At 36.2% G+C, this 13,330-nt stretch overlaps 1 protein-coding gene across 1 annotated transcript in view; it reads right to left on the bottom strand.

Moving 5' to 3' along the window:
* The window catches only part of FNDC3B (fibronectin type III domain containing 3B), a 359,968-nt gene that overhangs the window by 53,243 nt on the left and 293,395 nt on the right, over window positions 1-13,330 (bottom strand). The window contains exon 23 of the mRNA XM_038417217.2: window positions 1,100-1,312. Within this exon, the coding sequence (XP_038273145.1) occupies window positions 1,100-1,312 (213 nt within the window). The remainder of the gene's footprint in view (window positions 1-1,099; window positions 1,313-13,330) is intronic.

A 13,330-nucleotide genomic window follows, 5' to 3' on the forward strand; every position in this document is an offset into this window, starting at 1 on the left:
AAAATGGTACAGAGGGTGGTCACTTTCATAGTGGTTTTATTACTTCCAATCTGAGCTTCTGAGCAAGATCTTCAGTGGGCAAAAATAAGCATAGCTCATTGAAGTTAATGGAGTGTGCCAATTTATACCAGCTAAGGACCTGGACCTCTGTGTGAAGCTGTACAAGGATTATCTGCTTTAGATGTCAATTATTTTTCTGATTAAACTGGTTGAGAGCCAGATGTAATTAATAAATCATGAGCTAGCTGTGGCCAATCTGCATGTTGTTGTATTTATTCATTAAAGAGAGCCCACTATTATAGTACACTTGTGTGTTGGTCTTTCCCCTAACCGTTCTTATATCTTTCCACCACTGCAGAACCCACTTTATCCATTCCATTTGTCAGGAAAAGCTGCCTGTGAAGCACATACTGTATAAGGCCTGATTCTGCATGTTTGCATACCCAAAGCTTCAAAGAGTTTTTTTTAAGCCAAAAATACTGGATGAGGCCCGTGCATTCTTATTTTGCAATCAATGTGCAGTTACCAACACGATACATTTATATTATAGTATTTATATTATTTTTCTAGTGTCCAGAAATATTCTAGATGCCTCACAGAAACACTTACAGACTAAGGCACTCCCCTATCTTGCCATTCATGTACTTGTTATCCTTGTGACTAGTTTCTTAATTGCCATTTCAGTGTCATGCAAATGCCACTTTTGGCGCAATATCACATTACTTTCTGCATTGTATGATGTATCCCCAGAGAAGGGAACAAATTAGATATGATTGTGAAACACATGGACTGGTTTTCATAGGGAGAAAAAATAATCAGGATATTTGCTAAATGTGGACTATAAAATACTTTTGCAGTTCAACTGTTTTATGCCAACAGTGTAACAGGTGAGATCACACAGATTTATATGCAGGTTAAACTATATGTACAGAACTTAGATTATTGAATCCACATTAAAACAACAATTTTCATATGCCTGTAGGTATAAGATAATAAGGAAAACAGCAAAATTCCTTACTGTGATTCATTCACATAAATACCTTATCATGATTCATTCGTTTGTCATGAACATTTAAGAACAGAAACATGCACCTTTTACCTTTTGTTTTTGTCCTCTATTTGCAAGATATATACCATGTCATCGATAGCATGCAGTTTGGAGCTGCTGTCTCCCCATTTCAACTTTAGGCTCTGAGGGCCTGCTGCAGCACACTCTAACCGAGGAGGTAAGGGTGGTAAGGGCCTGGTTTTTGCCGTAATGAAGTGGCTAAATGGTCCAGCTCCAATTTCATTGACAGCCTGGATCCTGATTCTAAAATAAACAACAAAAATAAAACAGGTTTAAGTAATGTGCTTTCAGAAGGCACTTTATCTAAAAAGCCCCAAAGGGCAAAGCTGTTCTTGGCCTTTGGAGTTAAATTTGGTATAGCATCAATTTAGTAGCTCATATATCCACTCTCAAGTCTATATCTTGTCTTAGCAAAGTGAAGGGCTCTTTAACCTACCCACTCTTTCCTGCTCTATTATGATCTTCTTTACATCATAGCAGCAGCAGTGACAACAATGAGCAATGAACAGAAAGGCGAGATGTGCTATACTATCCAGCTTAATTTCAGGGCCTCGGGGCCACATTGCAATACCCTTACTCACATTGAATAGTACCTATGCAATGAGCTGCCCAACTGTAGTCAATGGGACTGCATGAACAATAAGGCACTTCTCACTGTGAATAAGGGCATCCCAATCTACTTATGCATTCATTTTTGTTACCAGTTTAAGGTCAGCCTTACTCATGGTGATTAGTTAGTCACTACGCCAATAGTAACATTTCTTCAGTTGGCTCCTTGCAGAGAGAGACTATTCAGTGTGGGTTGTGTGGCAGAATCTGGTACATGGTGATTATGAAATATGCAATATTGAGACTGAGGTCCTCTTTTTCCTCACAAACACAGCCTGGAGAATTGTTGGGAAGGCTACTACAAAGCTATCATCAGATGGTAACACCTTTTTGTCACTACAGACTGTGGCCAGATTTGAGCCACCAGCTAAGTGGTGAATGGCGCTACATCCTGGTCCCAAAACACTGTATTATTCTAATGGATATAGCTCTTCCCACAAAGGGAGTTTTGAAAACTGGTATGATCATATCAGGGACCCCAGAATCTAGTTGTTTCTCATACTCTGAAAACTACTGAGAAAAAGATTTTTCAAACCAAGTGCCAAGGAAAATGTTAGTAGTACGTAAACAGATTATGGGCATAACTTCCAATATTACATGACCCCTTTGAATTTTGTATGCTTAAATATTCACAGTTAAAGATTTATTTATGAGCTCAGTCAAGAACCTGGCTCATGGACAAAAGCTTACTGAGACATCTGAATCAAAATAAGTGACACTTGGGAATAAGAGGAAGACAAATCAGCTATATTGTCCTACAGGTTTTCTTCTGGGAATGTCCTAGTGATTGGATTAGGCTTCTGAACCTAATTGTTCCACCAGAGTAATGGATCCTGGCTTCTATGACCATTTCAACCATTTACTTCTCTGTGTCTCAGTTTAATAATTTGGGGATAAGATCATCTCCTTTGATCGCAATATGTGAAAGTTTGAAAGTTCATGTTTGGAGAGTTTGGAAATCCTTGAACTATACACTATATAAGCAGTAATACTGGCAGAGACAGGGCAGATGTATACTTCAAAAATCTGTTAACGTCAAAGCGGAAAGGAGAAAAACCCAGTGGGCAAACAAAATGATCATGATTTTACAAAGAATGTCCTAGTTTAGATGGCTGGATAGATGCCACCTGCTTTGGAAACGCTATGCACAGCAGTCTAATTTTCTCATGGGCAAAGATTCTTGACAGGAGATGTTGCTTCTTTTGAGAACTACAAGCCACCAAGAAGCCAGTAACTACCAGCAGAAAAACATTGCCTCTGCCTACTATAAGAGAAGCAGCAGCTATATGGGATCTTTCCACTTGACATAACCACTTACTTAGATTAAAGAACTTGAAAAAAATAGTATTAAAACTTCAAAGGATTTCTTTGCCTTAGAAGGTTTACTTTCTCTCTTTCATTATAAAAAGCAAGAGGAAAATCATAGTCAATCAATGTAGGGAAAAAAATCATTAACAAATACATCAGTAAAGAGAAGTCTTGCCTGCAAAGTATGCAGATGCAATACCTCCACACACGTAACATATTGCATTAATGCAGTGAGTTATACAAGGGGCAGAGCATTGTTGTGATGCCCTTGAGAAGCCTGAGAAGGAGCGTATGATTTAGGGAGTCATGCTACTTTGCCTACTATTCCAGGGAGGAAGTAAACTGTGGAAGTATACCCATCTCAGCATATGCTCCCCAGCACATTAGTATCCCAGGGCACATTGGTGACTCCAGCTTTCTCCCCTCCTGTTACTGCCCACCTTTGTGAGAGGCAGATGGAGTGGCTCTGCAGAGTCCACTTGCCCCTGTGCACAGGAAACAGTAGTACAGCACAGGAGATTAAAGGGGCACCTTATTTCTCCTTTACTGCCTGGAGCTGCCATGCAGGAAGGGCCCTGCTCAAGTTCAAAATGCTTTTGCTTTGGAAAAAACTCTCTTACAAATCCTCACAATGCTCTCTTAGGCATGTATTAACATCTCCATTTTACAGAGGGGAATTCAGACAGAAAAGGGTAAATGTCTTGACAAAGGTCATGAGGTGAGCCAAAGGTCACAAAAGGATCCAAAGCAGAGCTAGGATTAGAACTCAGTATTTCCTGGCTCTCTAAGTTGTGCTCTATTCACTGTCTCTTCCTTGACAGTCTTGTGCTTTTCCATAAACATTTTGATTCTAATATTCTACTTCTGTACTTGGAAGAAAAACCTACTGAGCATCTAGCTTTGGCTAGAAAAATTTATTTTGAATATTTATTCCTACTAAAGAACTAATAGTCTGTCCCGCTTTCCATATACCAGCATAACATGCACTGACTTTAGTAGAAGTTATGCACATTCTTAAGGGTAGCATAGACCTTTTAACTGAAAATGTTGAAATGCACCATTCTCCCATGCGGCATTGTGAGTAGAATTACTCATGGGATAAAAATAACATGTTTGACTGTAAAAAGAGAGTCACTTTCTGCCCTCAGAATACCTGGAACGCTCATTGGCCTCATCTAGATTTGTATGTGTTCTGTACACGTCAGGGCTCAGATCCTTTTCATATACAATATTTCTTCGAGGGGGCAATGTAATTTAGAGATCAAGTAGTCGGAATTCATTTTCATCTTTATTGTCTTCACTTGATTGTTCTAAATTAGAAAGAACCATTGCCTGCTCTTTATTTCACTTTCTTCCTTTCCTGTTTTTAACTCTGTCCTGTGCTGAAATAAATGTTCCATTTTGTAAACCACTAAGGGGAGGTCAAGAGAGAAGCCTGGAAGATGTACCAGAAGAACTTTGGTTTCCAAATCATGTTTGTCATTCACTGTTTTAAAAATGTGTGATTTCTGATTGTTCTGTTGCTTTTTAAGACACATTTCTTTAAAAGTCGCTTTTTTGGATCCTCTAATTTCAACTTAGACAACTTAGTATTAGGAAGTGAAAAAGTGTAGATGTCATTTTATTTCCATTTCTTTCCACCCTATTTTCTGGACTACAGTTTAAATTAAGAGGCTACATACTGCATACTAGATCTTTACATTTAAAGTCCTATATCATAGAAACAGCATAGTTTATTGAATGGACTGAACATTGAACTAAGAGCTAGGAATTCATAATACTATTTCCAGTTCTTGCACTAATTTGCCTCAGACAAGTTATTTTTCCTCTCAGCATTTAGTTGCTCTGTAAAATGGGTATGATATTACTTATCTCCCATACAACAGTGTTCTGAGGATTAGTTAGATAAAGTTAAAGTTTTCAATGTGCTAAGTAGTAGTAGCATTATAATGATCTTCAAGATTTCTTATAGACCAAATAAGTGCAAGTAAGGTGTGTTTCTTTATTTCTTAAGATTCTGATTCTGATCTCTGTTACATGAGTGTAAATCAGAAATAACTTTACTGAAGAGAATGGAATTACACTAATGTAAAACCTTTGAGATCAGAACCAGGCCTTAACGTTTAAAAATTCAATTTCATTTTCACAATCTACGTTCATAGATTCACAAATAGTGTTCTGCATTTGTTGATGCAATGGAGGTAACTAACAGATACAGAAATTATAGTATGGTTAAGACAAAGCAGGTCAAAAAAGCTAAAGAAAAAGAAAAAAGAAGCAAAGACATTGAAACAGACTGACTGCTTTATTGGTATTATGAGAAGCATAATTAATGCAGACTTTTTTCTTACTTCACATTGTATGCTCATTATTTCAGCTTCGAAAGTCATCGTATTAACTCCTAATAGCTTTCCAAGGTGAAAATAGGCGGAAATAATTTTCAATAGGAAGCTAAGAATTCATCATCTAGTAATGACATATGGAAGGTGATATGTGCCTAAATTAAGAAATATCAGCTTTTTGCAGGGAGTTTAAAGCAATGAGTTCATAAATAGAGGTTCCACTACTTTTACATTTTCCAGTAAATAAACCAAACCTCAACAAAAACAAACCACCTGTCTCCAAATCATTTAAGCTTCAACCATTTCTCCATGACAGTATCATATTTTGAAGAAAAAATTACGAGAGCACTAGCAATTTCATTTAAATGTCATCTTGCATTTCTTAAACCTACTTTTAAAGGATGGAGGTGTGTGCATGTATGTTGTATGTACACAGATATATATACTCATGAACTAGGAAAATCAGAAGGATGGTGAAAACTGCATTCAGCCTCAAATCAAAATAAAAGGCATCTTCCCAAACATACCCCTCGGAAAAGCAACAACTGGTGGTTTGTTTGACTCTACCAAATTAGAACTTGCCAGGCAAGTCCTCACTGATGCTATCACTTGTAAGACTTTGCCAAGTTGCTACTGTCAGTGTAATGCTGGACATATGTGGCTGTGTGTATATCCATCTGTTCACACAGCTGTATACGATGGGCTAGACTACACTGGCCTTCATGTGGGTGCAAATGAGGAAGTGAGACTCAAGGAATATTTACACTCTGTCTCTCTCTTTCTCTGTGGTACTGTTATTTATTATTTGGATTAAAGTAGTACCTACAGGCTAGGGGCACATTGTGGAAGGCAATGTACAAGCACATAACTACAGCTAAGCAAAAAATTCAGATTTTGGTTTGGTGGCCGAACTGAAAAATCCCAAACCAATTTGGTTAGTTTTGAGGTTTCCTTGACAAAACAATAAACAAAAACATTTACTCAGATTAAATGAAAGGGTTAAAATGTCGACATTTTAAAAACAACATTTCATTGAGAAATGGTTCATTTAAAAAATGTAAAACCAAAATGTTTTGACATTTCTACTTTTTTTTTCTGCTGAAACTATTTGCTAAATTAGAACCAAATTTGTGAATAGTTTTGGAGTCCTGAAAAATGCATTTTTCAATAAAATTTCTATTTACTGAAAAAATTTCACCCAGCTCTACATATAACAAAGCTAGCCCAAACAGCTTTCACTCTAAGTCTAAGACTACAGGCAACAGATACATAAGACATAAGATACATAAGAACAAGGGAACGGTGAAACAATCACTATAAACATCTATATACACACACAAGTTATTTTTATTTAAGACTTTACATTGAAATATTTGTGTTAAAAACCATTCATAAAGTCACTCTTACCCAGCCTTCAATAGTGATTTCTAAGGTAAACTTAAAAATGCTGAAACAATGGAGGGTTTTTTAGGGCTACTTTCAAATGAACCAATCATAATTTTAAAACAAATATTTGGAAAATGTAAACAGTAAATTTGGGGGACATTACCTAATGCTTCTAGTCTTGGCATCAGACCTCTCTATCACTTGTATCCATTTTTGTATTTTCCCACTGGCTCTTTTCAATTAGATTCAGAAAACATAATTTTTCAGACTAGGCAAATTTAAAAACTCTTATAGGACCTTCAATAACCGATCATATTTTAAAATGTTTTTGACTCAGGAAAATAAACATGCTGAAAAGGATGTTATTTTCGGTTTGGTAATGGAATAATTTGTATAGTATTCCATTTGCAAGCTGGAAAATCACTTCTGAATTATTCTTAAGCAGCCTGACATGAGAAGAGTTTGATATACAAGTTCTCATAAAATTAACACAATTTACCCATTCTTGTGAAAAGCAATGTCTAAGAGCTAGGATAGCAAATATAAACTCTTCCATTTCTAGAAAGGAGAAAGATCAGAGTGAAAAATAGGATTCATATCTAATATAGCCTAGATTAAGTTGAATTAAATATTTTGTGGTAGAATAAGGTATTATTTCTAGTTTGACAGTGACTAGCCTGATCCTTCAATCCTTAAGAAAGCAAAACTGCATGATTAGACTCAAAATTCTACTTTATCTAAGGTATTAATATGACCCCCATTGCCTAAGTATCTAAGCACAGGACCATATTTAATGCATTTATCCTCACAACAGTCCTGTGAGGCATCCTTATTCCCATTTTACAGCTAGGAAAGTGAGGCACAGGGAAGTCTGTAATGGAGGTGTACTTGAACCCATATCTCCCAAGTCTCAGGCTAAGACTAGACCATCCTTCCTCTCTATGAGCCTGCTTTTAAGCATTGAAATAAATGGAGAGGCTTTATAATTATTTTAGCTGGAGTAGTATGAGATCTGCATTCCATCTTACTCAGGCAAAACTCCATATAGTCTTAAAAAGGAAGAAAGAAGCATAATCTATTCGGGACTTTCAATGGTTAAATTACACACATAAATATTTATAAATATTTGTGAGCTCTGGAACGTTGAGCCCAATTTTGCAGGTCCTTACTCTGGTAAAACTTCTACTGGTAGCTCAACGACAGCTAGACTGAGTCCTTTGCTTCAAAACACACAAATCTCAATCCTCAGAGATATTTTCATACGCATTTCTGTTTTCATTCAGAAAGGTCTTTCCCTTGACATGGTTTACAAATTGCAACTGCAATGTTTTTATTTCCATAGATCCTTATAAGCCAAACTTAAAATAAGTTATCCTATTAAAAGAAATACTCAGTAAGATGGCTAAGTATGTCAGTGATGCATACGTAAACAAACACTCCTTAACAAGTCTGCCAATTTGCTTGGGGGTGTGGAGTGGCCGGTAGGGAGGGAGCATGGAATTACAATAGTACAGCATGGTTAATGAGGAAAAATAGAAAGACAAAACATAGGAACAAAGTGTACCTAACAGGAAAACAAAAGATAATTTCTCCCCCAAAATCCAGTAGTTAAAAGTAAGTTTTTTACCATTTTCAGCTGGCATACCATGGGCTATTTATTCACTTACAGTCTTATCAAATCATACAAAAAACAGTTAAAGGAAGTTTTGACAGAAATTACATCGTTTATGTGATAAAAATACTGCTGCAATATGTAATCTCAATTGTTGTAATTGTACTTCAAAAATATACAAGGAGCTGTACTGCAGTAAGTACTCACAGAAAGTCTAGTAAAGAAACCAAATTATTGGACTTGATGCAGAAATTATGGATGGAATTCTATGGCCTATGTTATACAAGAGGTCAGAACAGAAGAGTTTATTAACTTTCACTTAATAAAAAGTAAGGGTCCCTTTCTGCAGACTTTTACGTGTTCAAGTACTTTATACCTCCACTGCAGTCAATGAGATTACTCATGCTAAGTACAAATTAATTGTGTGAGAAAAGATACGCAGGATCAGGCCCTAGATTTGAGGATGAAGATATTTACTTTTTTGTTTTTACTGTGAATCTACACATACACGCAAACACACAGAGTGATATATACACACACACACACACACACACAGAGTGATATATACACACACACACACAAAGTTGGGAATACTGAATAGGAATAAGGAACGGGTACATCCCCTGTACAAGGCATTGGAGAAGCCATTACTGGAAAACTGTATCCAGTTCTGATGTCCACACTTCAAAAAGGATGCTGAAAATTGGAAAGGGTTCAGAAGAGACCTACAAGTATAATTCGAAGAGTGAAAAACCTTTTTGGTGAGAGACTTAAGATTTAAGACTCAGTCTCCTTAGGTTACCAAAGAGAATATAAAGAGGTGATTTGATTGTGATCTGTTCTGTAAGTACCTACACTGGGAGATTTCAAAATAGGTTTCTTTAATAGCACACAACCACATAAAATCTAATTATTGGAAGTTGAAGTTAGACAAATTCAAATGGGAAATAAGATGCAATGGAGGATAATTAATCACTAATGTGCCAAGGAATGTGTGTGGTGTATTTTCCATCATTTGAAATCGTTAAATCAAGACTGGATGTCTCTTTCTAAAAGATATGACCTAGCTCAACCAGAAGTTATGGGCTTGATGCAGAAATTACTGGGTGAATTTCTATAGCGTGTGTTATTCAGGAGGTCTGAGTATATAATCATAACAGTTCCTTCTGGCATGAATAGCTATAAGTCTAAGCAACAAAGGCAAGATCTCATTAGCATAAAATAGAGAATTCCAAAAAATGCCACTTCTTCTTTAGGTTCAGGGCCTAATCTTGAGAGAGAAGGAATATTTCCTTTGAAGTACTGCACGTTCTCTACACACTGCAGGATCAAACTTGATTGGAAGACAATGTGTTCAACTCTACAATTAATCCCATTTCCTTTTTTTAAATGAAAGCTTAGATACTGGAAAACAGCAATATTGGCAGAAAGAAACTATTTTAAAAGAATCTACAATTTTTTTTGTGCCTGAAGATTTAGGGTTTTCTTTGTTAAACCTTAACCAGGTCTTTATTTTTGCTTATGTTGGCAATTATTTCTATTTACCATTTATGTCATTTTGAAGTCCAAGTTCCTGATTGCCCTAGTTAAATGGCCTATGAGTGCAAAAATGAGCAAGTCAATAATTTGTGCCTGCAAAAATGAAGGTCAGCACATGAAATTTTGCTCTAATGCTTTAGTACTAACCAACTGAAATGACTGTTTCCATTTTTGTTACAGAAAAGCAGATCCCGGGAGTTGCATTTTGATATTACATATTTTTCCTCTCTAAAGAGCACAGAAATAAGCACATAATATACAACAAGAGCATCTGAAGCATTCCATTTCATGCCTTTTTTCAGTGACAATATCTAACTGTGTCATGTTAATTTTAAACTGTTCATTAGTGTGCAGAGTAAACTTGAAATGAACATAGTTGACTATGGGCTTATATAATTAACAAACAGTATGAACCCTTTCAACAAGTCCCTAAACTGGGCTGGAGCCTTGTGACAAACAATTTCCCTTAGTTACAAAGAGCTGCACTGAAGAAGAACACTTCAGCATATATGGATTTTGCTAGCTACAAGTGAATTCAGAAGCAGTTGAAGCAGACGTTAGTATTAAAAAGATGGTGGGCAAGTCATTTTGCTAGATCAGTACAATCTTTGTCCCAATCAAAGCTGAATTTTCCAAAGTTCTCTGGGGCAGGCAGGTAGAGTTAAAGTGCAACTAGTCACATGACCAATTTGACTACCACCAGACATATCCAAAGCATCTAAATTTTGGGACATATTTACAGATCTTTAAGTGGAAGACTCTGTCACATCCTCTCAGATCATCTTCATGCTGTTTACAGTGAAGTGATTTGCATATCTAAGGATTTTATTTTATTTAAACTATTTTTATACTATAAGCTCAGTATGCAGACTTACTTGGTAAACTACTGCTATGAAAAATATGCATTTTTCCAATTTTGGTTCTTGCTAACTAGAGGTTTGCTTTGAGATTCTGGCTGCAAACAAACCCAAAACCTGGCAGTGAAATGCCACTGAAACCACAGAGTTTTGACTCTTTTGCTGACTTTAAACTCAGACCAGGCTTGCCAAGAGATTTGATAATCTCCGAGGTCTTGCTTAACATTTGGATTTGAAAAGAAACCTAATGCCAGGTAACTTTCACTTGCTTTCATTGCACAAATTTAACACAGCTTTACTATACCCCCATATATCAGAAAATAATAATACTTCCAATTCAGAGTAGCTCAAAGGGATTTGCAAATGGCAATTAATTAAATCTAACAACCTTCTTACGTTATGTCGAGGTAATATGATGATTGGTGCGCTAAAAATATCAGAGATAGACTGGATATACACAGATGTGCGTGTGTGAACAAAAATCCACCAACAATTATTTTAAAAGTTTTTTTCTTCAGAGCTATTTTTATTAGCATAATACTACAAAGTATGGTCAATGCTGCATGAGCTGCTTCTGCAACTTGTTTTGGCCCTCTGCTTTCCAAGACAGCTGAGCTATGGTATTTTCTGAAAAGTACAAGATGCCCCGCTGTGTATTTTTGCTTCCTGACTCAACATTTACTTCTTGTTGTTCTCATCAGACCATTTTTAGAAGCTTGGTCCCACAGTAATCATTGTGACCAGTTAAATAGTTAATGTTTATGGTTTCACTTTTTCATTCAGATCAGAGACAATCACACTCCTAAGCTAAAATCACACAATTTAATATGGTGCCTTATGAAAAATAAAGAAGTTAGAATGTAAACTAAGATTCGGGGCATAAATCATAGTATGACCTCAGTATAATACTCCTGCTCAGAGGGAGCTAGAACAAGAGTCTCAGAGAAAGAGCTGCTGTATGATTAGTGAAGAGGAACCTAAAGCTTATCTCAACTTTTAGTTCTGATCTCTTTTTCCAGGCTTTGGAGATCAGGACACCTACCTAACAGCAGCTATAGAAGAACAAAACATGAGCTAAAAAAAAAAACACAAACAGAAATTTTAGATGCCCCATTTTCTGTGACCCAGTTACTAATATTAATGAAAAGTGCTGGCTGATTGTATAGAGTCACTTGGTACTGATCAAAACCTTTTATTTTGTTTTTGTTGCTCCTGCATCTGATCTCACACGTAATAAGGAGAAAACAAGACGTTCCAGACCAACTAAGGGCAGCTCTTAAAAAAATTAAGTAGCAGCTCACAAGACAAACACAGGTTAGACAAACACCTGTCAGTGATACTCTAGATAATACTTAGTCCTGCCTTGAGTGCAGGGGACTGGACTAAAAGACTTCTTGAGGTCCCTTCCAGTCCTATGATTCTATGAAGAGGAGAAAGAGATAAATTTGATTTTTTTCTATTGATGGCTCCTCTTTTAAAATTTCTAAAGTGAACGTATTGCCCAGGCAATAGAAGCCTCCTTACACGGTCCTGTTACTTCTAGGGACCACTGGTAGGGGGGAGAGTAGTTCCATCTCTATACCTAGTCAATCCTTCGAGACTGCTGATTAGGTCACAATTTTGATGAAGAATTTGTCATGTTGACATTTTTCCAGCTGGATCTGAACTAAAACTTCCAGCTCATTTGATATAAGCCACTGATGGGTCTTTAAATACTAACGACTTTTGGTTATCATTAATGTTGGCTGGATTTGAACTAGTGACCTGAAAGCGAAAGGCTCCATATCCCAGTAGCAATCCCTGAGTCATCCACTTGCAGTTTATATTCACATTTTACATTTCCACAGGCTGGTAAAAAGCTAGATGCCACTATACTATTCTCAGTGCTATTGTGTTAAAATCTGTGGAGCATTCTAGCTAAGCTGCACAATGTTTGCATAATTATTCAATGACAAATGATATTGCGAGTCTATGCTGTGTCTAATTTCTTCAACTGTACAATCAGATTTTTCTGTATTATGTATCTATAAGAATAACTGTTTTTTTTTAAAAAAGAGCTTCCTTGACATGATCAATGCTACTGTGCATTACTATTCATCTGCTAATCACTGTTTAAGATAATTTAAATTCTAGCAGCAATTAGAAAGACATCATGAAAAGCATGAAAATCAGATTAGTTCAAAGGATGAATACACATTTGGAGAAGCCATTTTAGAATAAAATTTAGAATTTGAGTTGTTAAGAGCCAATCACTTTTAATCCCAAATTTCATCTTCTTTAGTTATTTTTTTCATATTAAAGAGATGGCAAATATAGCTACTCAAAAGAACATACATTAAATCACCATTTTAAACCGTACACAACTTATTCACCATATAAGAAAATTACTTGGTTAATAATACCTATAAACACTTAAAAGAATATTACTGATTAGAATCTCAAAAATGATACATTGCAATAAACACAGCACTATGGTAGTTAGAAGCATTTATCATTTCCAGTTTCTGGAATGTACACTTGTCAACTGCTCTTGGGACAGTCTCTTTAGAGGACTGAGCTTTCCCCTAACCAGTCTCCCCTCTACTCATCTCAAATTAGCCCAGACCAT

Source organism: Dermochelys coriacea, chromosome 9, assembly GCF_009764565.3.
Source record: "Dermochelys coriacea isolate rDerCor1 chromosome 9, rDerCor1.pri.v4, whole genome shotgun sequence".
In the NCBI taxonomy this organism is placed as follows: domain Eukaryota; kingdom Metazoa; phylum Chordata; order Testudines; family Dermochelyidae; genus Dermochelys; species Dermochelys coriacea.